This window comes from Phoenix dactylifera, unplaced genomic scaffold (assembly GCF_009389715.1).
Source record: "Phoenix dactylifera cultivar Barhee BC4 unplaced genomic scaffold, palm_55x_up_171113_PBpolish2nd_filt_p 002163F, whole genome shotgun sequence".
Lineage (NCBI taxonomy): Eukaryota > Viridiplantae > Streptophyta > Magnoliopsida > Arecales > Arecaceae > Phoenix > Phoenix dactylifera.
This window is the reverse complement of record NW_024069428.1, coordinates 18,402-45,356: the sequence shown is the minus strand read 5'-3', so window position 1 is coordinate 45,356 and position 26,955 is coordinate 18,402. Positions and strand designations below refer to the sequence as shown.

At 37.5% G+C, this 26,955-nt stretch overlaps 1 protein-coding gene across 9 annotated transcripts; it reads left to right on the top strand.

Annotated features, from left to right (window-relative positions):
• The first annotated feature begins 9,910 nt into the window (after positions 1 to 9,910).
• LOC120109425 (phospholipid--sterol O-acyltransferase-like) lies at positions 9,911 to 26,744 on the top strand. Of its 9 annotated transcripts, none has more exons than XR_005510308.1 (17): positions 9,911 to 10,424; positions 12,446 to 12,581; positions 12,795 to 12,939; positions 15,161 to 15,330; positions 15,417 to 15,493; positions 17,810 to 18,023; positions 18,114 to 18,288; positions 18,861 to 18,960; positions 19,672 to 19,767; positions 20,149 to 20,243; positions 22,882 to 22,915; positions 23,078 to 23,149; positions 24,151 to 24,324; positions 25,641 to 25,745; positions 25,827 to 25,911; positions 26,005 to 26,086; positions 26,380 to 26,744. XR_005510308.1 is itself a non-coding variant. In XM_039123186.1 (17 exons), the coding sequence occupies exons 1-16, from the start codon at positions 10,155 to 10,157 to the stop codon at positions 26,084 to 26,086; spliced, it is 2,025 nt and encodes a 674-aa protein (XP_038979114.1). In that variant the 5' UTR covers positions 9,911 to 10,154; the 3' UTR covers position 26,087; positions 26,305 to 26,744. The 9 variants fall into 9 exon arrangements, 6 of the variants coding, with proteins under 6 accessions (XP_038979114.1, XP_038979112.1, XP_038979111.1 ...); XR_005510306.1 differs by having other exon boundaries at positions 22,882 to 22,933; positions 24,156 to 24,324; positions 25,831 to 25,911; positions 26,005 to 26,087; positions 26,305 to 26,744; XR_005510307.1 differs by having other exon boundaries at positions 22,882 to 22,933.
• Positions 26,745 to 26,955: the final 211 nt, after the last annotated feature.

The window sequence follows — 26,955 nt, the reverse complement described above, 5'->3', positions numbered from 1 at the left end:
CTCATGCATATGACATTCCTATTTAGAACCACATCTATGTTATTGCAAGCTTCTCCATGCCCTTCCTTACACATCACCTTGGCCTTCCCTCTCCTTTTTTTTTACAACCTTCAACATGAAGTAAAGTACCTCTCCTTATTGGAGCCCTCTCATGTCTTTATTGTACATGTGCATACCATCTCAATTGATTTCCATCACTTTGTCTTCAATTTATGCATAAAATAATCTTCAATCACTCAATAAGATAATTTTTTAAATTAACAGATTAATAGGTTGATGGAAGATCGTCTATATGATAACACAACAAATTTTTATCAGCATCCAAGAGCATGTGACATATAGAACAAGCAGCAAGCTGATAGCTCACATAAACGAGCAATCTATAACAGCAAGAACAACAATATGTGAAAAGAAAAGGAGAAAGATAAAACACTAGGCTGATAATATGGATGATGCATCTGGGTTTCATTGCATGATGACTTAAATGATTTTATACTGCATATGGAATCCATTATGTCAGAAGAACAGTCATTAAGCCAATAATGTGCATAATGCATCTAGATTCAGTCCATGACCAACAATACTCTGTTGTTCTTTCAATATGCTGCAAGCTAAGTTCTAATCAAAGACGGGAACTATTATAAGCTGCAAAAAGTCATGACAAATTATTCAGAAATGCTTGTACTGACTGAGAGTGCAGCTCTTATCGGAGAACTGAAATGGGCTACTGATTCACATAAAGTAGGATAAGACATGACATTTGTGCTATGGTCACTCGTTTAATCCATTTCTGACGCACATGCAACCATTAAACAGCAATATGATTGGATAGTTGGATCTTGATTAGTCAGCAATAGTGCTTTTGCCACATGGTCGGAAATTCTTAAAAAATTGCTTCTACATGTGAAAAAAGAGAGTTCATTTTTAAATTCAAAATCCATTATGGGCTTGTATAGCTAATATTAGCAGCCTGCCTTAGTGAGTAGCTAATATATGATCCAAGATTAGGAGGCCATATGCAAGAACTCTTTTCATTTCTCAAAGGTAGATATTGAAATGTGAAAGGCTCTTTCCATGCATGCAAACTAGGCATGGGTAAATATCTAATAGCCCAGTTATATTCGATGCGCATCCACCACCATGGGACATATGATTATCTGCTGAAGTCTGCCCAACTAAGAGAGACAAATGATCAAAAGCAGAAATATCTCAGTTACGCTTGATGCATGAAATAACAATGCTTGTCTCAAATTAATAAGTACACCGCAACTGCAACAACATATAATTCAACTACATTCTTCATTTCTGCATGTTCAAAGTTCAACAAACTAGATACTAAATCATATATAGTTATGTACCATGGAAATCACAACAAATAACCATCATCAATTTTTCCAGAGGATATTGAAAGGATGGAAAGAATGAAGCATAAATCCACAGTCCTCAAAAAGCTATAAGTCTTATTCTAATGCCATTCGAGATTTTAAAGACAAGATGTTAACTTGTATCACCATAATGCATTCGGTATTTCTAAGAAATATCACGCACCTGCATTAGCGTAACAAACTTCCTTCCACTGCTACTAAGTAGGCAGTATTCAATGCCTGTTTGAGATGTTTTGTTCCTCAACATTCCTGGAAGGAAAAATTTACCAAGGAGCCAAGTATCAGTACTTGTCCAAATCCTGACAACCTTTTTAAAGTAGTCCACATGCATCTGCAACACCTCTTCCATGCAAGGCCTGATCAATTTCATCAAGTCTGTCTGCAAAAATATCCTCTGAGTTTTTAATGAAGAGCAAAGGGAGAAGCAGTGTTCACAGCATCAACTACCAAAAATAAGCCCCCACTCAGTTCTGGTATAGATCTGAGATGCTTATCAAATTTATCACTGAACACTTTGATTTCTTCCTTGGCCCACTGTATGAGTTCCGAAGAATAGGGAGATGCTTCACCATGCAACATAACAAAGCTTCTTGCTGCTTGAGATATGACAGAAAATACAATATTTGCAAGTTCCCTTAAATACATTCCATGAAGATTCTGGTTTTGAGCGCTCCAGTTCTTGCACATAATTTTGCCAAGGTGTGAATGGAAATACTTGAGCCAGTAAAAAGTTTGCGCCGCTGATTTTCACCAAAGCCTGCAGAGCCCACAGAGTGCCTTTGCCATTTCGTGGTTGAGACACTCTTGGATGTTCAGCTAAACAAACAAACTGATCAGCTAACCTGTCCCTCCTATCAGATATTGCAGACGTATATGACAATGATCATTGGGGATAAAAAGGTCTTTCTTGTGCATTCATTTGCAAGGTTTTGGTTTCCACTTCCAAAACAACTAGAGCTTCTTCTAATTGGTGTTCAGAAAGAAGAACATCCAATGTATCCAGAGTATCATACATATCAGTCCCAAAGCTTTTAGGAGAATATGGGTCAAGATCTTCCGTCTTCAGCTTCGTTCCTCATATTGCTAGATAGGATCTCTAAATTGAGGCTGTTCATAAGATCATTGATGAGCTTTGCTTTGGGTTGAAACATGACGTTTGAGTTCCATGAGATCACTTTCCACACTTCTAGCTTCTTCAAATATTCTGCACAAAAAAACTTATTCAACAAGATCGTTTCCAAGCTCATAAATTGTACTTATTGGTTTCACTATAATATGCAAAAGCTGTCATAATAAAAAGGCAACAAATTTGCTCTACAAGCATGGCTTATAGCTCCCCACTGTTCATGAATCTTAATAATGATCTTATTACAGCTACCTACCAAGATACATAGTACTAGAACTAGCTCCTGTGCTAATAGGCTGGCAATGTGGTACAGTATGGTACAGTACCATGCCGTGCCCGTTCTAGTGCAAACCGACCAAGGAAACCAGAGGGAGGGGGAGAGAGAGGAAACCAGAGGGAGAAAGAGAGAGAGAGAGGGAAGGAAGGAGGGAGGGAGAGGGAGGGGGAAGAGAGATGTCGGAAGAGGGAAAGAGAGGAGGCTTGGTAAGCCTTCCTCTCCTCCTCCGATTGTCTGCAAGCCTCGTTGGGTGAAGCCCTATTCTGAACGAAACAAAGGCTCGGCCAAAAGAGAGAGAGGGAGGAAGAGAGAGAGACAAAGGGGGAGGGATCAAAAAAAAATTAAAATCTTTGGGGTTGAGCTCCTATTTCATTCAAAACAGGAACTCTGCCCAGCGGCCCCTGTGGATCATCAGAGGAAGAGAGAAGGGCTTCTGAGCCCCCCCTCTCCCCTCTTCTAGCATCTCTTTCCCCCTCCCTCTCTCTCTCTCTCTCTTTTTCTCTTTCTTTCTCCCTCTACCCTTTTCTCGCTGGTTTCTCGAACCAAGGGGCGGAATTGTGCTGGTCCAGCCCCATTACAGCTCAGTACGTCTTGAACCGAGCGGTTTGGGCGGTACGACAGTCCTTACTGCCCACCATTTCCTATCTCCAAATACTCATTTTCATTCAATTGAATATCTTGCACATCAGCAGGGTTATAAACTATAAATTATCTAGTTTGGGGGAACTGAACTACCGTCTATTTTCTCATTTTATTACAATCCACAACCATTCTGTTTCTATTCAAAGCAAAGTAAAAGATCTCAAAGGTATCTTCCAAAACAAATTTTATACATGATTCAACTCCAAATTAACAATATTCTCACCTCTTTTCTCTTGTAACTAAATTACTATATGGAAGGAACTGGTAAAGTCATCAATCCGAACTCCTGTAGTTGTATATGCTACATCAGAAGAGTTTTCCTAACATGAACAATACCATATGCTTAGATGTATATGAACAGGACTTCTCTGCCAGCATATCCCACTTAACTATAAGGAAATGTCCATTAATTCTCCAACTTCCCTTCCTTAAGAAATCCTTCTTCAGGTGTTAAAAAATTAGACAAGTGGAATAGCAACATCTATAGCTCGTTTTTCCACCAAAGGAGAAGAAACTGCTCTGAGCTTGCTGGTTTTAACATGTCTAGTACATAACCGAATCCATTCTTCTTTTCTCCTTATACATATATAAATACATGAAAAGTCACAGCATGGCATAGGTACATGTCAACAAGGAAAAGCTGACAGCTGACAAACTGCATATGTGCAAAAAAAGTGTCCTTTTTAGGTGAATATGTTAAATAGCAAATGACAATGACGGTACAAACTCTTGTTGATTGATACATTCCAAAAAAATTAAAAATTAAAGAAAAAATATTACCTGATAAAGGTTTGAATAATTTGAGTAAAGATTTCTTTGAAAATCTTCATCTGATGCTTTCTTTAACTCAAGGAGCTCCGAACAAAGGCGCTTTATTCCCTACAAGGCAAGTGATTAGATGTAAGTATCAATATTTGTTAGCACGACAGTTCAATCCATTGTAAGACAGCAGATGTCATACCTTGCCTATTGCATAATAAAACTGCCAGCCAAGTAGTGTGTTCATATGGTAATGAATCTAGAACTGACTAAAGTTAGCTTTATAACTAATATACTTGAATCTAGAGATCAGACAATCATTTAAAAGTGATATCACCAGGGGTGTAACCAAGTTGAGCTTGATTGGGCTCAGGTTTGATTAAATTTTTATTGAAATTAGCTTCGAGTTTGAACTCCGAGATCAAGCTTGATGTGTTTACCATTATTTCAAGCTCAAATCAAGCTTAATTTTGAACCAAGCTGAAAACAAGCTAATTATATTGGCTTCATAATCCTAAATCAAGCTAACATCAACTGGAGATTAAATGAAGTTTAGTTCAAGCTTGAATGAGAACTCGATTTCTGATTTCAAGTTTGATCGAGGTTGTCATTTTGGCCAATATCTGGAGATACCGGTTCATATCGTAAGTAATAAATATCAAGCCTTATTATATTGGCCGATATAAACAACATGCTCGAGGATACATGCCAATACGATATCAATAAATCAACCAATATTTCTCAATCTCTATTTACCATGATTCCAGTATTAAAATCTAAAACTTTGGTTATTACCATATTGTAACTAATAATCATTGATTATTGAGTTAAATATGATAATGGATTGCTGATAATGGTTGCCAGAGCCATAGCGTGTGAGCATAGTGGCTGATTGAGGGCTGGATATGCAAAATTCGACAAGGCGGAGAGAAGGAAGGGAAGAGATATAGGAGGAAAGGAAGAGATATAGGAGGAAGTGAATATCAATAATGCTGGACTGCAAGTGGCGGAGTTTTGGTGGCTGGAGGAATAGTGGTGGCAGAGGACTACAACAATCTTTGCAGATGGGACCTGAACAAGATACAGATGGTTGGGGTTGGAAACAAGACTAGGCTAGAGGGTGAGAGAAACTAAACAAGAATATCTAGTGGGATTCCTATTTTGTTACGTTGAGAGTGTGGAGTTCTGCTGTTTATTTATTAGTCCCTTAAATCAGTTGATACAATATGCCAATCAATGAGAACAACTCTCAACCTTTGGATGTTGATTGACATCTCCAGATATCTCAGTTAATTTGAACATTTTCCAGCATGCCACCTTGGCCAAGCTAAACCAAGATACTGGTCCATCTCATTATCAGTCACCCATCAAGATGACTGAAATCTCGATGCTTTAAAACCTTTATCTTGGCTTGAGGTTTGATTCGGTTAATCGATCCAAAGAATAAAAAATCCACTAATTAAAATTTAATCTAATGATCTAGCCTATATATGATTTAAATATATTTGAGATTTATTGAACCAAGCTCGATCCAGTATGCCATCTTTAGCCTAATGATCAAGGTCAAATTTGGTTTAGCTTGAAATTAATTTCTCAAGTTTGGTTTGTTTAGCTTCAAACCAAGCTTGATTCCAGCTCTTTCTGAATCAAGCCCAAGCTGAGCTCAACCTGCTTAGACCGTTTGATACCCCTAGAAATCACAAACAATGGTGATGTGACCACACTAGTACCAAGCTTATTTAATGAATGATATAAAATCTATTTCACCATTGGCATTTACAGAAGAACAAGCCCTCAGAATTGATTCACATCTCCAACACTCCCTCCAAATCATCTTGGTCCCTTCCTCCTCCTTCTCGAACCTTCAGCCTATAATCAAAACTTCCCCCTCTCAGGTTGCTGCTGGCCTAGACTGCACGCACATAACCACCTCAAATGTTTCTCTCCATTTAACTCCCATTTCTGTTTGTGCTGCTCCTACTTTCAAAGTTGGAATGAAGAAAGAAGGGAGGAGGGAAAAAGGCGGGAATCACCTTTATGAATGAAGCCCCAACTCTACATATTGTGCGGTCATGAAACTTCTTAGAGGCATGTCATATCATTCTTTGACAATTTGCACCATACAATGGTAGCTTTACGAAGTGGAAGCTTGATTGAAAAATTGCAAAATCCCACATTAATACAATGATATACAACTCTTTTTCTCCAAGCGATGGATTATGCTTAATTTCTAGTAGGCAAGGTGCATTTCTTCGCAAACCTTTCAGATGAACCAAACTAAGAGTTTAGGAAATCCTAGCCCGGCCTTATTACAACTTCACATGCATGCTTGCAGTGCCTGCACCCACGCCGCTGCCTGCTCCCACAGGTAGACAGATGCACAGAGAGGGCAGTTATTTAATGGTATCCATGTCAAACAAAGTTACGAGAGATAAAACGGTACAGAACATCTATCATTTTGTTGGGAAAAAAGGGAACTGATTCATCCAGTTTCAGCTATGAACAAACGAAATAGCCAAAATTCTTGATCACCTCCTTTACATATCCTTTCATGGCCCGAGTACCAGATAAAGATCCTCCCTTCGTTTCTTCTTCTTCTTTTTTTTTAATATAGAAAAGATCCTCTCCTCATATGAATTGCACAACAAACAACCCAAAATCTTGATCAAGACAAACACAAATCAACTGATAACAAGAAAGAAAGGAAAAAAGGGCAAAATCATCATATTCTAAACATCCAAACTGAATAAAGAAGGAAAAAAGGGGGAACATCTTGGTGGTGTAGGAATAGGAGCCCTTTCAGAAGGAATCCCAGCGAGCGAAGAACGTACCTTTCCTGTCATGGAGTCGAGCTCGGACTCGTAGCCGCAATCAGAGCTCGGACCTGACGACCCCTCGGTTTCGACCTCGTCAGCCATCGAATCCCCTTCCGTTTCTTGGTCCCTGAAACGGAACCTCAGAGAAGAGGGCATGGGAGGAACAGGAAGTGACGATTCCGCTGGAGCTCCGGCCGAAGGCTCTTCCGCGGCCTCCAGGGACGAATCCAAGGAAGGCTATGGCAAGGGAGAGAGGGTTTTGGAGGTTTCGATCGTCGGCTGCCGCCATCAGGGGATACGGGGAGATCGATCGCCTCGGTCGCTCCGCGGGCGCGGACAAATGGAAGGGAACGGAAAAATCCAAGCCCTGATTGGCTGACGCCATTTTCTTTCATAGCCGTTGTGGTTTGGGATCCAAGAGGTTGCTAGGTTTCGCCGGTAAAAATAAACGAAGGAAATAAAGAAAGAAATAGCCGTTGCGTCGATGAAAGGCGGTTCTGATGGAGCCGTATATATCCGGCGCGAATCCTAGTGCAGAAGATTTTGTGCCGATGCTGCTGCCGAATCCCAATCGCTCTGCCCGGTACGGACAATATTTATTACCTTACACACATACATGCCTCTCTTTATATATATATAATATATATATATATATATATATATATATATATTATATATATATATAATATGTTATTATCTTATTGTTATTATTGTAATATAATAGTGTTGTATCAATACTATACCATCACTCTGAAAAAGCAATTAAAAATTATTTTATCAAACAATAAGATGCCTAAATTTATCTATATTGATTTTTGTTTTATGCGCTAATAGTAATTTTTGTTTTTGGCATACTGGGTGCGATATGCATTCATCTTGAAAGAGAGTCAGCTACGGAAATCGAGTGGATACAAGGTCAACATGCTGTGACGAACGGACAACATCTACTCTATGACATCCAGAGGCTTGCGGAGAGATATAACTTCTTCCAAACTATCCATATTTATTGAAAGACGAATAGTATAGTTGACCAAGTGGCCTTCTTTGTGGCTCATTATTTTGGTGGGTTTCCTCTAAATAAACCAAACAGGGGTTCCTTATTTTCTTTATGAGGTGTTGGTGTTAAAAAAAAAAAACAAACAAACAAATAAACAAACTAACTGGATTAAAAAAAGTATGGCCGTCATAATTGTAATGGACTACAGTAATTTTATTGAAATTTTATGAGCCCTTGTCCAAAAAAAAATGATATAGATATACCATCTCATAAAATTATATTTTATCTTGAAAAACAAGACCAATTCATCCCATGCACTTACCCCTTTTCAGCGCACAACATATCTATTTTGCTATAGGTTTTCTACGTGAACAAAGATATTATTATCTACAGTTTCATCTCATGTTGATGGCAGCACAAGCATGACTAAGATAAGTAGGGAGAGAAGTAACAGTATAAGTTAGATTCATCACAATTTAAACAAATATTATTATTTCTAATTGAATATATTTGTGGGGATTTCACACATGTAGAATTTTGATCAGCTTTAACATGGATAGATATGATTTTGGTTGGCATTGGCTAGAATATTAAGAGGATTTTGGGATACAATGCAAGTAAATATGGTCTCCATATGTTTCTTTGTTCTCACCTCCTCTAACTTCATCTTGATTCATGGAGAGGATTAGACATGCCACTTTCTTCTTGATTTTCGTATTCTTTTCTATTAATATAATACTATATATAATATAGTACTATATCTCTCTCTCCATATAAAAGTCTAACATGTGAGAGGGAGGGGAGAAACTTTACTCTACCGTAGGTGGAGAGTATATTTATCAAATTTTATTAAAGAAATTTAACATTTGTGTCACATCCATTCACGAGATGGTCCTTCTTCAAAATAGATCGTTTGTACACGGCAGATGCCAATTACTTATTTATTGTAAACATCTTTCAACTAATATATAACACAAATACCCCATCGGACCTTATTTGGTGTGGCAGCAAAACATGCACAACCTTTTTTTTTAAAAAAAAAGCGGCCAGATGCCTAAGCCTATGCCATGGATTACTTTCCAGGGAGAAGCCACAAGCAATTTATGGTTGTTTCCTTTTTGAAGAAAAAAAGGAGAAAATTTAAACCCCCAATCCCTCGATCTAAATTTATTTTGAAAACTGCAACAAAAAAAATAAGAATAAGTTGTGGATAAATTTTCAAATAGATATTTGATATTTGAAATTTCTTATTGCCAAACCAAATACAGCCTAAGAACATGTATCTTGTGAGGATAATCAAACTTATGTATATGAATCCAAGCAAAGGCCGTCTATAATATACATGTTACTCATTTAACTAAGATAGCATGTAATTTTTTGCCTCATAAAATCTATCTTTGTATGCACATGAGTGCCCTGATCTTATCCCTATCATTGGAATGCAGGCCAGCTGATAGTTTGTCGAATGTGATTTTATGATAAAAAAATTTAGAAATTAGGGCCACCTCTTTAGTATTCTTCTTTAGTATCTCTACTATTGGAATGCAGACTAGCTGATAGTTTGTCGACTGTGATTTATGATAAAAAATTTAGAAATTAGGGCCATCTTTTTAAGATTGCTCTGTAGTATCTCTACTATTGGAATGCAGACCAGCTGATAGTTTGTCTACTATTGGAATTGAAGAGATTATTAGTTGGATCATGTTCATTGCTGACCAATTCAACTAGGAAGCAGCATAGCCAAATACGGATTAAAAAAAAAAAAGAAGCCAGAACCATGTTGGCTTTTGGAAGGATTAGTCCACCGGCTCAGCCGTTGGCTTGGTCCAAATAAAAATTCCGCCCTAACCCGACGGTCCAACGCTAATCATTGAGCCTATCGATGATCGACCAATGGGGGGGTTGGACTGGCGAGATTGAGCCGTTGGAAACTTTGGAACGCCGATGCTCCGTCGGATGAGATCTCTCGCTCCCTCCTCCTCCCCCGATTTCCCGGGTTTGATTCACCCAACCTCTCCCTCTCTCTCTATTCCTGCTGCGTTCCCACTCGGAGCCCGTGGTCGACGCGACGAACGGCCACTCTTTCTTCCCCCAACCAGGAAGACCGAGAGACTGCCATACTTCGTCTTTCTCTCTCGCGCTCTTCTCGGGGATGGCGGTCGAAGGAGGAGCCCAAAGGCTTAGGACGCGGCGCCTCTCTCTGCTTCTCGTACCGGTGTTCCTCGTCGGCAGCGTGGTTCTTGGAGAGGATCATTCGTCGTCGTCAGGAGGAGGGGAGCGAGACCTTTACGCGTCGAAGCTGTCGGGGATCATCATACCCGGGTTCGCGTCGACGCAGCTGAGGGCTTGGTCGGTTCTTGACTGCCCCTACTCCCCCCTCGACTTCAACCCTCTCGACCCCGTCTGGCTCGACACCACCCGAGTAATTAATTATTAACCCCCCAAAAAAACAAATCTTGTTTCTTCCCGTTTCTTTCTTTCTTCTTGGGTTCTTGTCTGTTTACTGCGCCGGATGAGTGCGGATGCTTGATGGATGCCTTCTTTCTGATAGGTTTTGGTCAAGACCGTTTCTTGGTGGGATGTTTTCCTTGACTCTCGCTCTCTAGCGATTTTTCATAAACTTTTGTTCTCGCTGGATTCTTATTGGTTTTCTACACTGAGTTTGACTTTTTCGCTCGAGATTGTTTCTTGTCAGGATGTTGTACTCTGCTCCCGTTTGGTACCATTGTCCTTTTGAGTTCAGTAAACTCCGAGTTAAAAATTCAAAGCCAATTATGGACAATCCAAATTCAAGTTAACTTGATCTATACTACAAAAAGTGGCTAGAAACTAAAATTTATAAATTTTGGTAGTTTCTGACTTAATCATCAAGTAAGTATCAAAATGGATTTTTTTAATAGCATGATACTATGCTTAACTATGATCTAACAATTAAAACTTAGTGTCATATTTTATGATATATAGATCATGATCCTATGTGTCACATTTTTCCCAACTTGATGCATACATTAGAGACCACCAAAATACATAAATTAAAACTTAGTGTCATATTTTATGATATATAGATCATGATCCTATGTGCCACATTTTTTCCAACTTGATGCATACATTAGAGACCACCAAAATACATAAATTTTGGTTTCTAGACATTTTTATAGCATAGATCATGTTCAATGGTTTGAATCTCCAATTTGAATAGCCTTCTATTGATTTTAAAATTGTTAACGCAATTTTCAAGGAGTTAACATGAAGTGTGTGGCCCAACTTTTTTTACATTCTTTCTTTAATATATATATATATATATATATATATATATATATATATATATATATATATATATATATATTGTTATTGGATCTTACGTTTTTATTATGCTGAATCTGGGATTACGGTGGTGTCAATGCTTGATCGATGCATTTCCCATGGCAAGGTTTGCTCAAGATCATGTCTTGCTACGTGGGTCTTTTCCTTTGTTTACATTACACACTGTTTTCACACTGTTTTGTGTTGCAGCTTCCTCTTGGTGACTCTTAGGTCCTTCCCCTTCTGCTTTGATTCTCTTCTTGTTAAGATGTTTTCTTTGCTGCCAATTCCCATCAATTTCTTTTTTACTTTCTTGTAGTCTTCTTTTTTCTTCCCCCCTCAAAAAAGGTTCTGGGAATTTCAAGCTGCTTTGCCCAAGGTTTTATTAAGGTGCCGTGCTCTTTAGTCCCACAACCACCAAATTTTCTTTTAGTTTCATTATGATCTCTCTTTTATTTCTTGTATTGTAGGTGTGCTTGGTGGTGCTTCTGCTTTTCAAAAGCCCCTTTTTTCAAAAACTAGATTAATAGAAAACTACTGTCTAATATATTAACATTTGGCAATCACTTTTTTGTAACTACCTTTATAGATGTGCTTACCATATTTGAAAAATATGGAGCAATCTCGCCAAAAAAGCAGCTAAAAGTTAGTTTTCCTAATAATGCTTTTTTGACTTCTGCTTCTCCAGGAAACGCTTCTTAGATAATATTTCTAAATGCCTAACTTTTTTAGAAGGTACCTTTTTTAACTAATTTTACATTAAAAGATGCAAATGGACTTTCTTAAAGCAATACAAACATGACCTATACTTGGACTGGATTAACTTAAATACTTCATTGATTTGTCACTGCAGTTCCTCAGTGGCCACACATAACCATGTGTCACATGTCAAGAAAGTTTAGCCTCACTATTTTCTCAATGCATAAGTTTAACCTTTACCTACATAAGTGACAAGTATGATTTTTTTTGCTATTCATGTTAATTGATCATATAGCTTCAAGTGTTTAATTCTCATACTTGTAAATTAACTTTTTGGCGGTGTTTGTTTCTTATGTAGCCAAGTCCATTTTTAGGACTGTTTATGAGCTGATGGTATCATAGAACATGTCAAGATGTGTACCTTAATCATGACTTCTGCAGGTTCTTTCTGCTGTAAATTGTTGGCTTAAGTGCATGTTGCTGGACCCTTACAATCAAACTGATCACCCTGAATGCAAATCAAGGCCTGACAGCGGTCTTTCTGCTATCACAGAACTGGATCCAGGATATATAACAGGTAAATGCCTGCTTATTTTAGTTGTTGATCTACTGCCGAAATAGTGTTTCTTTCAGCCTGCATTTCCTTCACTAAGTATGAGGTAGCTCATGCTTCTTTGTGCCTAGTCAACTTATTGGCTTTTACATTGTTACATGAACATGTCTCGTAATGGATGTTGGTATATTCCTCTGTTCTCTTATTTTTATTTACTTTTTTTTGTCATGAATCCAGGACCTCTTTCTTCCGTTTGGAAAGAATGGCTTAAATGGTGCATTGAATTTGGAATCGAGGCTAATGCAATTATCGCTGTTCCATATGATTGGAGGTTATCAGCATCAAAGCTTGAGGAGCGAGACCTTTACTTTCACAAACTAAAGTTTGTATATTTCAGTTATATTATTTTGCTTATTTTCCAAATGATTTCCTTGCCAATTGCTGCAGTAGTGTTTTTTCTATGTCTATTTACTTTCAGTAGCACCTCTAATAGAAATTTGCTTGATGCCTTTATTTCATTTAATCTTTCGCATATCTTATCAGCGGCTCTGATGTTGTACTCACTTTTAGGGAAACTTCATTGTTGCGGCCTGCCAATTCAGGTTAGCAAATTTATGTTGGTAGCTAATAACAACCATTGGTTGGACAAAGGTACTTCAAAAACTGATGGGGAACTGCTTTTGAAGGCTAAAATGGAACCAATTTTCAGAAGTCAGAAAAAAGTTTCGGAAACATAAATTTTGCAATTCTAATTCTTCACATGAAGCTGATATAACAAATTTATTGAAGAAAGAGTGAATAATATCTAAATGCCAACTGCCATACTGTTTGGACATTATCAAGCAAAATTGAAGAAATTTTGGTAGTGGATATAGGGCAACGGCAGTGATTGGCATAACAAGTCATAAAGTCTGTAATTAAATATCTTTTCTCCTTTCCCTTTGACAGGATGGTAAGCTCATAGAACCTAATGTTCAGTGATTTTGTTCTTGTTCTTCATTTTCCTTGTTGTCACCAAATTGCAACAAAAGCATCAGTGAGGCCTACTTCTCCCATGCGATACCTAGCAAAAAGCTTTACCATCTCTAAATTCACGACATTTATTGGATGGATATGTTGAGTGATGAAATGGTTAAACAAGTTGTGCTGTTAGTTTTAGAACAAAGTTTAATCTAAACCCTTACAGACTGAACTTAAATGTTAATTAGTTTTTTTTTTCCTGAAGGGAAAAGGTTAATTAGAAATTGTTAAAATCATTTTTTGTCATATGCTCCCAAAACCTTCTTTTTGGCGCATGGAACTTGTATGTTTATCTTTTTGCTAAATCAATAGATACAATATCTTGATGTGAAGTTTTTTAGGGGATGAAACCCCCATAATCAAGATAACTTGAAAACATATAGGATGATGAAAGAAATCTCATAGTTGTTATATCCAAGCAAACTAATAGTCATCAAATGAGGTAAATAGTTCTAATTTGACTCATCAGCTTTTTGTTTCCGTTTTGACAGATGAATGCAATTTGCCATTGCAAATCTTGAATTCTCAATCAACCAGATTCTTTCCTGGTACAATGAATCTTGGAGACTTTCTCTCTACTCACAAGTTAAAATTGTGAAGCTATAAGGTAGGATTTGCCGGCCACCATTTACAGATTAGGTGTCATGGTGGGCTCCTTTCTTACACACAATCACCTTAGCATGGTATACTGAACTGGTCCGTACCGGCCGATTCAGCACGTACCGTACTAGTACCGTGGCCAACTGGTACGGTTCAGCTGTGGAAAATGATTTTCAATGCGTACTGGTGCGAACCGATCCGGTTCGCATTAGTACGCGCGGGGCAGTGCGCCCGCGTGCGTGGGAAAGAAGGAAGAGGAAGAAGAGGAAAGAAGAGGAAGAAAGAAGAGGAAGAAGAGGAGAAAGAGGAGGAGAAGAAAAGAAGAAGAAGAAAAGAGGCTGGGCCTCGGGCCGACCGCCTTCTTCATACCTCGACGAGGATCACCCCCCTCCTAAGATCCTTTCGCCCCTCCTTGCTTGGGAAGAAGGGGGGAAATAGAGGAGAAGAGAGGAGGAGAGAGGAGAAGAAAGGAGAAGATTCAGAAAGAATGAAGAAGAGAAGAAAAAGAAAAAGAAAAGCAAGAATTGAAATATCATGGTCACTAGCATGGTATATATTATATCATTTTGTGCCGATGGGCAAGTACTGGCATGATAACATACCAAGTACTGGCTTCCAGCTGGTGCTATGCTACTGTTGTGTGATCATTAGGCACTGGCATGGTATGTATTACACCATGCCGACTTCTAATTAAATCCATCATTAAGAGGAAACTGAAAGATTTTAATTCTAAGGCATGGATTTGAATTAGAATTTGATGATGGATTCTCATATTTGCTTCTGAATTAGAGTGTACATAATGAAGATTGGAGAGTGATGGCTTGCATTTTTCCGTTTCCGATTCATTTTGCATGCTTTTTAGTTTTTCCTCCTATCTTGCCTCATATTCTGTTTGAGACAGTTGATTATTTGTACTTTTTCAACAGTTTAATTATAATTAGATGCTTCTAATAATCACTTTAATTTTTTATTTTACCTTGCAGGTTAACTTTTGAAACTGCACTTAAACTTCGCGGGGGTCCCTCTTTGGTGTTTGCTCATTCAATGGGAAACAATGTTTTCCGCTATTTCTTAGAGTGGTTAAAACTTGAAATTGCACCAAAGCGTTACATCCAATGGCTTGATGAACACATACATGCCTATTTTGCTGTTGGTGCGCTCACTTTGCTTTCGTATGGGTTTTCTACTTGAACACTTGGCTCTCTACCTTATGCTTTTGGTTTGGTGATTTAATTTCAGGAGCTCCTCTTCTTGGTTCTACTGAATCAGTCAAGGCCACTCTATTCGGATTTACATTTGGTCTTCCAGTTGCCGAGGTACATTCATTTGCTCTCCTTAATGCATACCTCAGCTATGTGCCTTTTTTCTCCTTTTCCTGTGCTACTGCTGGTCACAGATTTATCTCCTATGTTAATAGAATTCCTAGTTGGTTACATCATTTGGGAGACCCTTGGTGAGAATGCTTCAGGAGCACCGCGTATAGAAGGCACAAATGTCAATAGTTGATAATATTGGCCAGAATAGCTTTCTGGTAATGCTAATGAGTTATAATTTAGCAGACTATGGTGGTCTTGCTTCTTGGTGTAGACATTTTCTTGCTTTTCTCTTTTCCCGTCAAAATCAATTGAACTAGTTAAACTTATTTTTGTGCAAACACACATTATATAAATTGAATTTCTTTTTTGCTTTAGCTAATTTCAGGAAGTGGCTTACCTTTTTGACATTTGGTATATGGAGGGGGAGGCTCTCCACTCTGACATAGTAGAAGCTAAAGTTATGAGATGATCGCCTGTCCCTTGGATTGTTGGTAAAAATGGGTATTTAATGTGCCACATGAAACATTAAATATAACTTACAGTATAGTGCCTTTCTTAAGGAAACATAAGCCTACAGTATGGAACACTTGTCAGCAACTTCAGGAGTGGAGACAACAACATCAAGCTTTCTATTTTACTAACAAGGGCAAGCAAGATCTTTGCCATGCCCTTTTGTTGTTCAGTGAATGTGTGGAATCGACTCTTTCCTTGTTGAGGATATATGTTGCTTCTACTATCAAAAAATCATTGATTTGTGAATTTCAAAATTTACTTAAAAAAAATTTACTAATAAAAAATGGGTTATGGAGAGATTACTAGAATTTAGGCGTTAAGCTATAATGATTTTCTGACTATGCAATGAGGAGATTCTCTTGATGCCACTCAAATCCGTGTCCATATGGTTGCAAATTAAATGGATCCAAATTTGATTCTAGGAATGAAGGGAATTCCTTGTTGGCTTGATATAACGTCGGAGGCAGTCTTAGGTAGGAATGAGAATTTGTAAAGCTGACTCTAAGGACTTGTTTGGTTCACAGGAAGAGGAGGGGGGAAAGTGTGGTCAACGGGAACATGACAAAGTAGCTTATGTTTGGTTGAAGATTTCAAATGAGAGAGATGGGAAAGTAGCCTTCCCATAGGAATAAGTTTTCCACCTCCTTAGAGATATAGAAACCCATGCGGACATGGGAAACCCACTTTCCCAACCAAGGTAAAATCCTTTTTTTCCCCAAAAATGCCCTTAATCCTAATAACTTATGTCCTTCCTTGTAGCCTATTTGTTAAGGGCATAAGAGATTTTACCCAAGTTTTACAAGAAAGTAGATGCTCAACCAAACATAAGTCGCTCCGAAAAATGTGCTTCCTATGCCACTTTTCCGTGGCCAATCAAACATGCCAAAACTACTTTTCTAGATATAATATACCCAGGTATCAGCTTCCCAAGAAATACATTCCAATGAGGTAAAATTCTTCCCGTGAACTAAACGAGTCCTAAATCGTTGGGGAAAGTTATGATGGTTAAGGTCATGATTGTTATTATGAATACATATATAATGTAGTAATATTTAGAGTTTGCTAGCTCTTACCATGAACTTTGCTAAATGATTATTCTAAGATTTTCTCTTTCCTTTCCAAATGCGAAAGCCATGTATTTTACAGGCTTAGGCATGTTCATTTAGATATACTTCGTATACTTTTTTCTCCTTTCTCACTGATGAAAATTAACAAGTTAATTACTTCTTCTCCCACATTCTTTCATAATTCTTATGTAGTCATGTCTGATTGTTGGACCTGTATATGTTTTGGTCCAAGGCAAAGGTGCCTAAGGGGCTTCTGAACAACTAGAATAGGGTGCTGAAATTGAAGGACACTAGCAGACTTAAAATCCTAAATACCAAATTTCTTGAAAAGAAGTATAACCCATTCCCTTGTTGCCATAATTTCGACTATTTGAAGGTTTTCACTTTGCACGATGCCTTATTAGGTTAAAATTGGGAAAGATTATTAGCAAGAGGTTCGGCTAATTAATAGCAAGTAGCTAACCTATTGATTTTGCAATTAGATGTATCCCATTATTATATGCCCATGTTGTCCATTCCACTTCCATTGCATAGTGTGCTTTGATTTGGATGCAACAGGTCATCTTCTAATACTTTCTTTTCGAGTACATCTCCTCTGTTGCTGATGCTATTCTATGCGGCTACAGTCTTTTACACTCAAATTATTGACTTGGTCTTAAGGCATTCTGGGCATGCTGCCCTTATTCACAAGTATTTGATAAACCTGTCTTATGTTTTAACTAGTACATTTTATCAGGGAACGGCACGATTGATGTATAATTCATTTGGTTCTTCTTTATGGATGATGCCATTCTCAAAGTACTGTAAAGCAGATAATGTCTACTGGAAACATTTTTTTGAGGAAGGGGAATATCGTCGTCATGCTTACCATTGTGATGAAATAGAATTTCAAACAAACTACTCTGGTTGGCCGACAGAAATTATAAATATTGAGCTTCCTTCTATTCAAGGTGCCTTTTGATCTCTCTCTCTCTCTCTCTCTCTCTCAAAGAAGTACTATTAAGCTCTATGTGTAGTCAATTTACTGTTTCAATCTGCAGGCTCAGATGCTTATCCATCAATCTCGGATGTAGCTCAGGACATGACTTCTAGCATGGAATGTGGAAGACCTATTCAATTATCTTTTTCTGCTAGAGAAGTTTCTGATGGTACCTTCTTCAAAGCAATAGAGGACTATGATCCGGATAGCAAAAGACTCCTGCACCAGCTACAGAAGTGAGTTCATCATTTTTCAGATACCCATTTTATGAACTCATGTGCATGTTGAAATGGTTGTATTCTCATGTGCACGGTGATATTATGGTTTGCATCATCTTATTGTGGCAAGTTATGCTTAGGTCTAGTTTTGCACCTTTGCTCAACCCACTATAGCTAATGCAAAGTTGCTCTCTTCTCTCTCCTTTTTCTCACACAAACTTCTACTTGTCTGTTTCTGCTCTTGCAAATGCTAATGAAGCAGAATTTCACCATCCATATCATTGGATGACTATCAAATTAGCTATTGCTGGATCCAGCTGCCACTTTAACCTGCTAGAGTTCTGATATCACTTGTTGGGATACCGGGTAGTGAATGATGATAAAATTTGGTTTGGCATCGCTCTTCAAAATTCTAATATGTCTGAGGCATAGAATGAAAAACCTAAACAATCTCTACATGGTGGACAATCCAAGTAAAAGAACCTTGACAGTTCAAGGCTGTGGATGGATGCCACAGCTACCATCTCAAATAATGATGAATTTATCTTAATTTTTAAGAGAAACATGTTATTGAAATCTGTAAACCTCAGGTACTACCAGGATGACCCAGTGCTGAATCCTCTAACACCCTGGGAGAGACCTCCACTGAAGAATGTCTTTTGCATATATGGGATTGATTTAAAGACTGAGGTATCACTTGTTTGTCTGAACAAAGTAGATGTACATATTTTCTGCAAGCAAAATTAATATGGATTCCTTTCCAGGCTTCCAATTTTATCATCATTATTCTATTCTGCTAACTAGGTGTATTTATGTGGTGTACTAATCTTTATTTTTTTACGTATACAAATAATTCTTTACTTCTTTTATAATTCATTTAAATGCTTACGCATGTGCTGCAATTTCCTTTTTATCTTTCTTGTTATGATTTCCTTTGCAATGGATATCTGACACTTGCTGCTGGAAAACTGTTGCACTTGATATATCCTGGATTCACTTGCTTTATCTTTATAATGCCAAAGTTAACATAGGCTGTCTGCCAGTAGTTACATGTAGTTTTAATTTTACGATGGTGTTTATGCTGTTATACACTATTATTATGCCCTTAAACATATCATGGCATTCAAATGATACGGTAATTTTATCCTTGATGGATTCAAGATCTCACAAATTAGCTGCAATCTCTACTATTTTACAAATGTTTATGCAAGTGTCAAAATTTAGATTATAGAAAATAATGTCTAGACAATGTGCTCTCACCAAGGATTTTAATATTGCCTGTTCGATAAAGTAGTACTGGTATTATGATGTTCTGGTAGAAAAATGATATCCGTACAGATGCGAGAGACCTGTTCTCTCTTGAACCTGTCTGTACCCACCATATCAGTTGCCTATTGACAGATTCATACCGACCGCACCTATTGCTTTTCACTCTTCTTGATACTATCTCAGTTCGACCAGACTGTATCAGTGGTAGATCGTTCCGGGACAAAACTGGTACGTGGCTCAATACCAATGTTTAAAACTTTTGGCTCTCAGATTCCCTTCAAAAATTTAAAAAGGGTTGCATGGGTTAATGGTAATGCTACAACATTACTGCAGTCAAAGATACTTTATGGTATAATGAAGAAAAGAACCTGGGAATAACTTGCAGAAGGACTTGATTCTTAAGTTCTATATTTTGCATTTTTCATAACTTATGATAACCAAGAAAAGTTGCTAATGCAATGCATTTGGGTCGGTATTAATTTATCCGCTTACATCAAAGAATTTAGTTTTTTTTTTAGCTATCAGCCATTCTTTTATTTATGTTGGAAAAATTCTGCAGCTATTCAGGATTATTAGCTGATGGATGCTCTGTTATATTTTATGAAACAGGTCGGATACTACTTTGCACCCAGTGGCAAACCATATCCTGATAACTGGATCATAACTGATGTTATTTATGAACTTGAAGGAGCCCTGCTTTCAAGGCAAGTGTCAACCCAGATCCAACTTATATATATCTAATAGTAACAGAAATAACATACATGTAGTACAGGAGTAGTAGTAGTGGTGGTAGTAATAACATTACCACTACTCGTCATCTTCACATGTGTGTGTGTCACTGTGATGCCCGTACTTCTAAATTACTAGAAAGTTGGGTCTTTTTATTGGTAAAGTTTTGAACTCCCCAATAGAAGGATATATGTTTCTCTCTTCATTTGCATTTAATACAAGCTGGGAGGCCTAGCACGAGTTTTAGAGCAACACAGAAGAAGATTGAACTAGTTATTGCAAGAAATTAAACTAACTCTAGAAGTAAGAAAGCTAATATAAATTTTAAAATCTAAAGGTTGTGGAGTAAAGAAGGAATTGAGGGTTAACTAGGGATAATTAGTAGCCTACCTTGCTACCTAAGACCCTCGTTGTTGCTCGGAATCCATTGCATGTTATTGAACGAGACACCGATCTGCCAAAATCTACCTCGCCACCACCGATCTCCAGATCCACCAAGGCGCCCCAGAATCTACCAGAGTCGCGTAGAATCCACCATGCAAAAAATTTAAAGGGAAACCATGAGTTAACATGTACTCAAAAAAATTTTGATTGAACTGACATGTAAAACTAGGGTACATAGAGGGAGGGGTATTTGCAGGCTCTAGGGTCCATCAAATTATAGCAATGACTGGATACCCTTAGAGCTTGATCAAGAAATCGACAAACAAGTCCTAAGACCCCTAGAACAATTAATCTTACTGAAGGGGCAATTTTAGAAAAAAATTCATTCTGCCGCCGAGCCCAGTGCCATTAAATCGGGTCAGATGGCAGTTAGTTTGTCATCAGATTTGATGGTGAACAGGGTGTCATTAGATTCTAGGCTCTGAGTCTGACTTGATTTTGGACGTTGAAGTTGATGCCATCCTAATTTTTCAGATGATGTATGGACTGTCATTGGAACAAGCTGAGTTGTTGGACTGGGTTGCTTCAAAGGCCTTTTGGAAGGTTTTTTACCATAAGATCGTTCTAATAGCGAATTTGCTTCTGACAGCAAACTTTGTGCCGTCGCCTAACCATTTGGTCTGTGCCTGGGCCTTGGCTGGTTCCTGCTTGCATCAACTTTTTTCCAGATGGACTTGGCTTTTTTGAGGGGCGATGGAGGCATGTGCGATGTTAAAGGGTATTTTAGTGTTTTAAACGGTTGTTCGGCTCCAGAATTTATGTGTCTTCAACTTGATAGCTATGATTAGGTGGGGGAAATCATTGTTGAAGTTTGCTTAAATCATGGTTCTTGGTGCCTTAAATGCTCCTCTTCATTGCTGGAGTCTTCTGCTGCATAGAGGTAGGCTAGAGTATTCCATTGTTAAACAATAACTGAGTGATGGAAAACGAAGCTCCTTGCAGCAGTCAGGTTATTTTAGTTTGTGCAAAGTCCATATTAGTGCTTCAGTTTCTTCTGCATTGCACTATTAAGCGGTTTTCAAATTTAAGGGTGGATGGTTGTATGTCTCATTTGTCGCTTATCAATATAATTTGTTTGTTGATGGTCATTGAGGAACATGTTTATTTCATCCAAACCAAGAAATCTTATTCCAACTGAGTGGGAATCTAGCTAACCTTCTTGATACGCTGTCACTGGAATGAGACAATGTTTTGGAGCTTGGACCTCTTTGTCGGTAGCAGTGGTCAGCTTATATTAGGTTGCATAAAAAATCAGAGCCTGAGATCAATATCATCCTGCTTATTAGAGTACCATGATGCTTCAACATGAAGTAATGGACCATCTTAACTGCTAGATCAACTAATTCTCTTGGACATATTAGTGAAGTTGAGAATCTTTCAGCATCTTCAACTTCATTATTTTACATTACAATGTCTGCATAATTCCATTGGAGAGCCCAGTATGGATTGGAAATGATGATAGGTCAGGAGAGAACATGAAGAATATGATGAATAAGAGACAGGTGAATACATAAAAAGGTATAAGCAGGATGTCTTAGAATAAGTCAAGGTTTGGACTTGAGCCAATTACATTATGAGGCAGCAATTCAAGTTCAATAAAAAGAAAGGCTTCGAGGTGACAATAACCGCAGGTTGTCTTCCCAGTGTGGTCAAGAATGATGATATGTTACCAGGTATAAGTATCTTGCTGAGAATTGTGCTAAGGATGTATTGGTATTTCATATGCTCATTATGTGTCTGTAATTGTGTTTTATCAAAAAATATATCTAGTCAGTCTGTGCATATCTAGTATCAGTTATAATGGTACAGTCACTTCTTTTTTTGAGAGAGAAAAGGAGGGAAACCCAGCCTTACTGTATTACCAAGCCCAAATTTTTGAGGATGCACCACCCAATACTCGAATCCAGAACCTCTATTGCTAAGTGGAGGGGTGTGACCATTGGGATAAACCCCAACTCACAAGTGATACCACCATCTTGATTCTTAACTTTATTGTTTGTGACTACAATAGAATAGTTTGTCTTATCAAACTTCATTTTTTACACAATATTCTTCATTCTCGTGTCTGCCTATCTACCTAGTAGTTTTGAATTTTTTTGGAACTTATCATTTGGATGTAGTGCTTTTATTTTCATTCTTAGATTTATTTTTTGTATATATTCTTATCAGATCTGGTAATTCAGTCAGCGGGAATCCTGGAGCTGTGAGTGGGGATGGAACCGTATGGATGATAACTAATCTACATCATTTAGTATATGGATGTCTTTAGGATTTCGATATAGAATTAGAGTATATCTATATGATGCCCAATATTCCCAAAATTAGTTGGCATTTAGTCATCTGTTATTGAAGTTCTACTTGACAGGTTTCATATAACTCCCTCTCGTGGTGCAAAACCTGGCTTGGTTCCAAAGTAAACATAACAAGAGCTCCACAGGTATACTAATGGTCTCTTAAGCCACATTGAGAAGGTGCACTTATATCTCTCCATTGCTCTTCTATTTTTCAATGTAGGCTTTGTAAAGCTTTTGCTGACTGGCACTAAACACCACCATAGGAATGAATGAGAAGAGGATAGAAAAGCTGAAGCTATATAGATGGGATAAGGACTTCTCTATATTGATTCAGTTTTTGCTTTTGTTATACTAATTCTTTAACATTACTTGCTAGTTGTAATTTATGATTATTAGCTTATCACATTCTTGTTGTATCAATGTACTGGCTGTTGAACACTTCTGTGCATGAATATAGTTGGAAGGGCGATCCAGTTGAGGCATACTAATTTGAAGCTAGTAAATTCACCCATCAAAGAATTAATCAGTTGAATAATGAACTTGGAATTAACAGAGAACATTGGTTGAATATACCATTGTCAAATGATTTGGATTTTTGAGGATTCAATCCTTGAGTTTCTACATTAAACATTCCACTGTTTCAACTAAAACATTTGAATTTTTGGACTTCTGAACTTGTGAGCTGAAATATAGAATAAGCTAGTTTATGTCCAAACTAAGGCTAAAACTTTCTAGGAGAGATGTTTGTTTCAGCCAAGTATATAAACCATGTCCTAGAATGCTGAAGATGCCCATATCACAGAGTATGGAACTTGAATTCAACATCACACCAACTTTCAAAGGTAATAGCAAAGTTTTCAAGGCGCCACTTATACTATGTGAGGCACATATGCGTTTAGGATCTTGTGACCTCTACACATTTTATCCTTGATTTTCCATCTTGCTTTCATGCTTTCTTATTACCCTATTTCAAGTTTTGATTAATAGTACCTTATTTGGATTGAAATGAAGTTTCGATTCAGAATTATGGCTTGGTCTTTTGAAACTCTTTATACTTTTGATATTTTCTTGGAAGCATGTTCTTTATCAATGCAATATGTTGTGCTATTGTGTAGACTTATGCCTGTATCCTTATTATTGGTAGTGCAGTCTGAACATGACGGATCGGATGTTCAGATAAGCCTGAATGTAGAGCATCATCAGGATGAAGACATAGTTCCAAACATGACAAGGACTCCCCGTGTCAAGTATATAACGTACTATGAAGATTCTGAAAGCATTCCAGGAAGGAGGACAGCAGTTTGGGAACTGGATAAGGGTATGCTGATTGGTCAGATCTTTAATTTTTAGGATAAATTGATTGTTTTTATTTTTTGAATTTTATTTTCGGCAACCTGATGATTTAGAGCCTTCTTAGCATCATTTGAAGCCCTAATCACCTGGCCGTGAGTTTGAAGTGTCATTAATACAACCTGTTTTGCACCAAAACAATATCCACTCAAAAAAAGTTACAATATTTGAAATATGTGATTGTGTTCCATATGATTGTTCGTTTGCTTTCTAATCAAATTAAAGTGGCACATGGACTCTCCTAACCCAGCTATGTTCACATTATGACTTTCTTATGCTGATATCTCTTAAAAAAAAATTCTGAAGGAATTATAACTTTAATTTACTAGTGAGAAAGAGTTACTGTGAACCCATATTTATTCTGTATGAGATTTACTCTCTAAAATGCCAAAAGTATAGATAATGGAATATAAAATAATTATGAATAAATTACAAAAACCCTTTTGAAGTTTACGTTTATTACACTTACACCCAATAGTTTGTAAAATCTAAACTTACACTTGATTAAATTAACGGTGTTAGTGAAACTATTTACCTCATGTGAAAAGTCTAAATTGCTCTTGAGTGGGGTGGGGTGGGGTGGGGGATGCTTATGTTTCCTTATATCCTTGGTGGTTGTTATGTTACTTAAGGTTATTTTGATTATTTTTGATTTTTTTTTTTCTGATGCGGTATTTGAGTTCTTTTTAAGGTTAATGGTTTGACTAACATTCTGTCAATTTATAGATTAAAGTGTTGGATAAAAATAAATTTCGGGGAGATAAGTGTTGGTTTTTCAAACTATCGGGTGTAAGTGTAATTTACCCTTGATCTCAGAGTTTTTTTTCTAATTTAATCAATAATCAAATATCCCAAGATTGCTGTAAGGTGCGTCACTTCAGAAACAAGTTGCTTTGTGTCTATTATTTGGCCATGGAAATAAGATTAATAAGGATTCATGACAATCCTGAAAAATGTGTAGACATGTTAATAGCTTACACTATTTATTACGTCATTGCTTTCCAATTAGAATTGATATGATTGGTGATTCTCAATCATTCCAGAGGTGGAATATATGTATGAAGGTGAATTTACATTATACTCCTTGGTAGAAACTGTTTGGATAGGGACGCTACTTACTAGAGAGAACCCTCTGCTAGAAGATGCAAGTTCTCCGTGTTTCCCTGCTTTTGTTCAAATTTTCCTTGTGTAGTTTTATCCTTGTATAACCGTATTATGGTTAACTTTTGTTCTTAAAATCCTCGACGTAAACTGGGGTCCCTGATTATCATCTCTCTTTTACAGCAAACCACAGAAATCTTGTTAGATCTCAAGTTTTAATGCGTGAGTTATGGCTTCAAATGTGGCATGATATACATCCTGATGCAAAATCAAAATTTGTAACAAAAGGTATTATCCCCATCATGTGTTTTTTCTGTAATCTTCTTCTCCATTTGAGTTCTGGAGTTCCTAAAATTGGCATGCGAGCAGCCAGGCGTGGTCCATTGAGGCATGCAGACTGTTACTGGGATTATGGAAAAGCTCGGTGTGCCTGGCCTGAATATTGTGAATACAGGTTATGTATTTGCCTCTGTGTCATTTCTTCTATCTGACTTTGTTTTCTGTATCAAATGTCTCATTCTAGATGCTAATCCAAATGGTAATTCAGGTATGCATTTGGTGATGTTCACCTTGGGCAGAGCTGCAGGCTGAAGAACTCTTCCACGGACCTCCTCTTGCACTATCTATAGAGTAAGCTGCTCATTCTCTCAGTCAATTATTATTGTTAGAAATGCGTCAAAAAAAATAACTCTTTTAAGGCCTTGCACACTGCAATCATTTTTGCATGCTAATATCCTGTTTCCTACTGCATCAATATTGTCACAACTCGCAACCCATTTTTGCAAGCTTCTTGTTCAGCAAGATCAAAATTTTCCATCCTAATCAGTATCTGGTCATGATTGAGCAGGGTAAGATCTTCTTTGGATGGACAGCTTTTTTTGCTTTTCCTTTTTTTCTTCGCATGTGACTTTTCAACAACACCAGAATAATCACTGAAGAGCAATTGATCCTACTTGGGTCGGAAAAGGAGACAAATGAGATGTACACTACACTAACTGGCAGCTCGCAAATGTACCAGTTGATCTTTTTCATCTCTGAGAACTTTGTTGGCCAATTCTTGGAACTTTAATGACATCCCTGCTGGGCTGCCCTTCGGAACTCGAAAGACATCATTGGTTTGCCACAACAGCAGGAATGGCTTGAGTGCATGCGTGCATCGTGCGAGAAGAATTGCAACATGTTGTACCTGTGGCATAATTAAGCATACTTAAGCATCTACATACACCAATGTTTTTCTAACCGTAAAATTGTAAATTTACTTTATTAAATGAGTTTGTAGTTCGCCTCAGACTACCATCTTCCTTGTTCTTGTTCGAGTTCTTGCGAGATTCATTTCTGTAGCAGCAAACAAACTTCTGATGGATGCTTCGCCTGGATATCGTATGGTACAAATAATGATGATAGATTTGCTGAGACTGCAAGGTGTCAACTGAATAGCAGGTTATAAGGATCATTGGGGTGATGTTCCAAGAAGTGCTCTCTAGTATCAGCTTGCAGA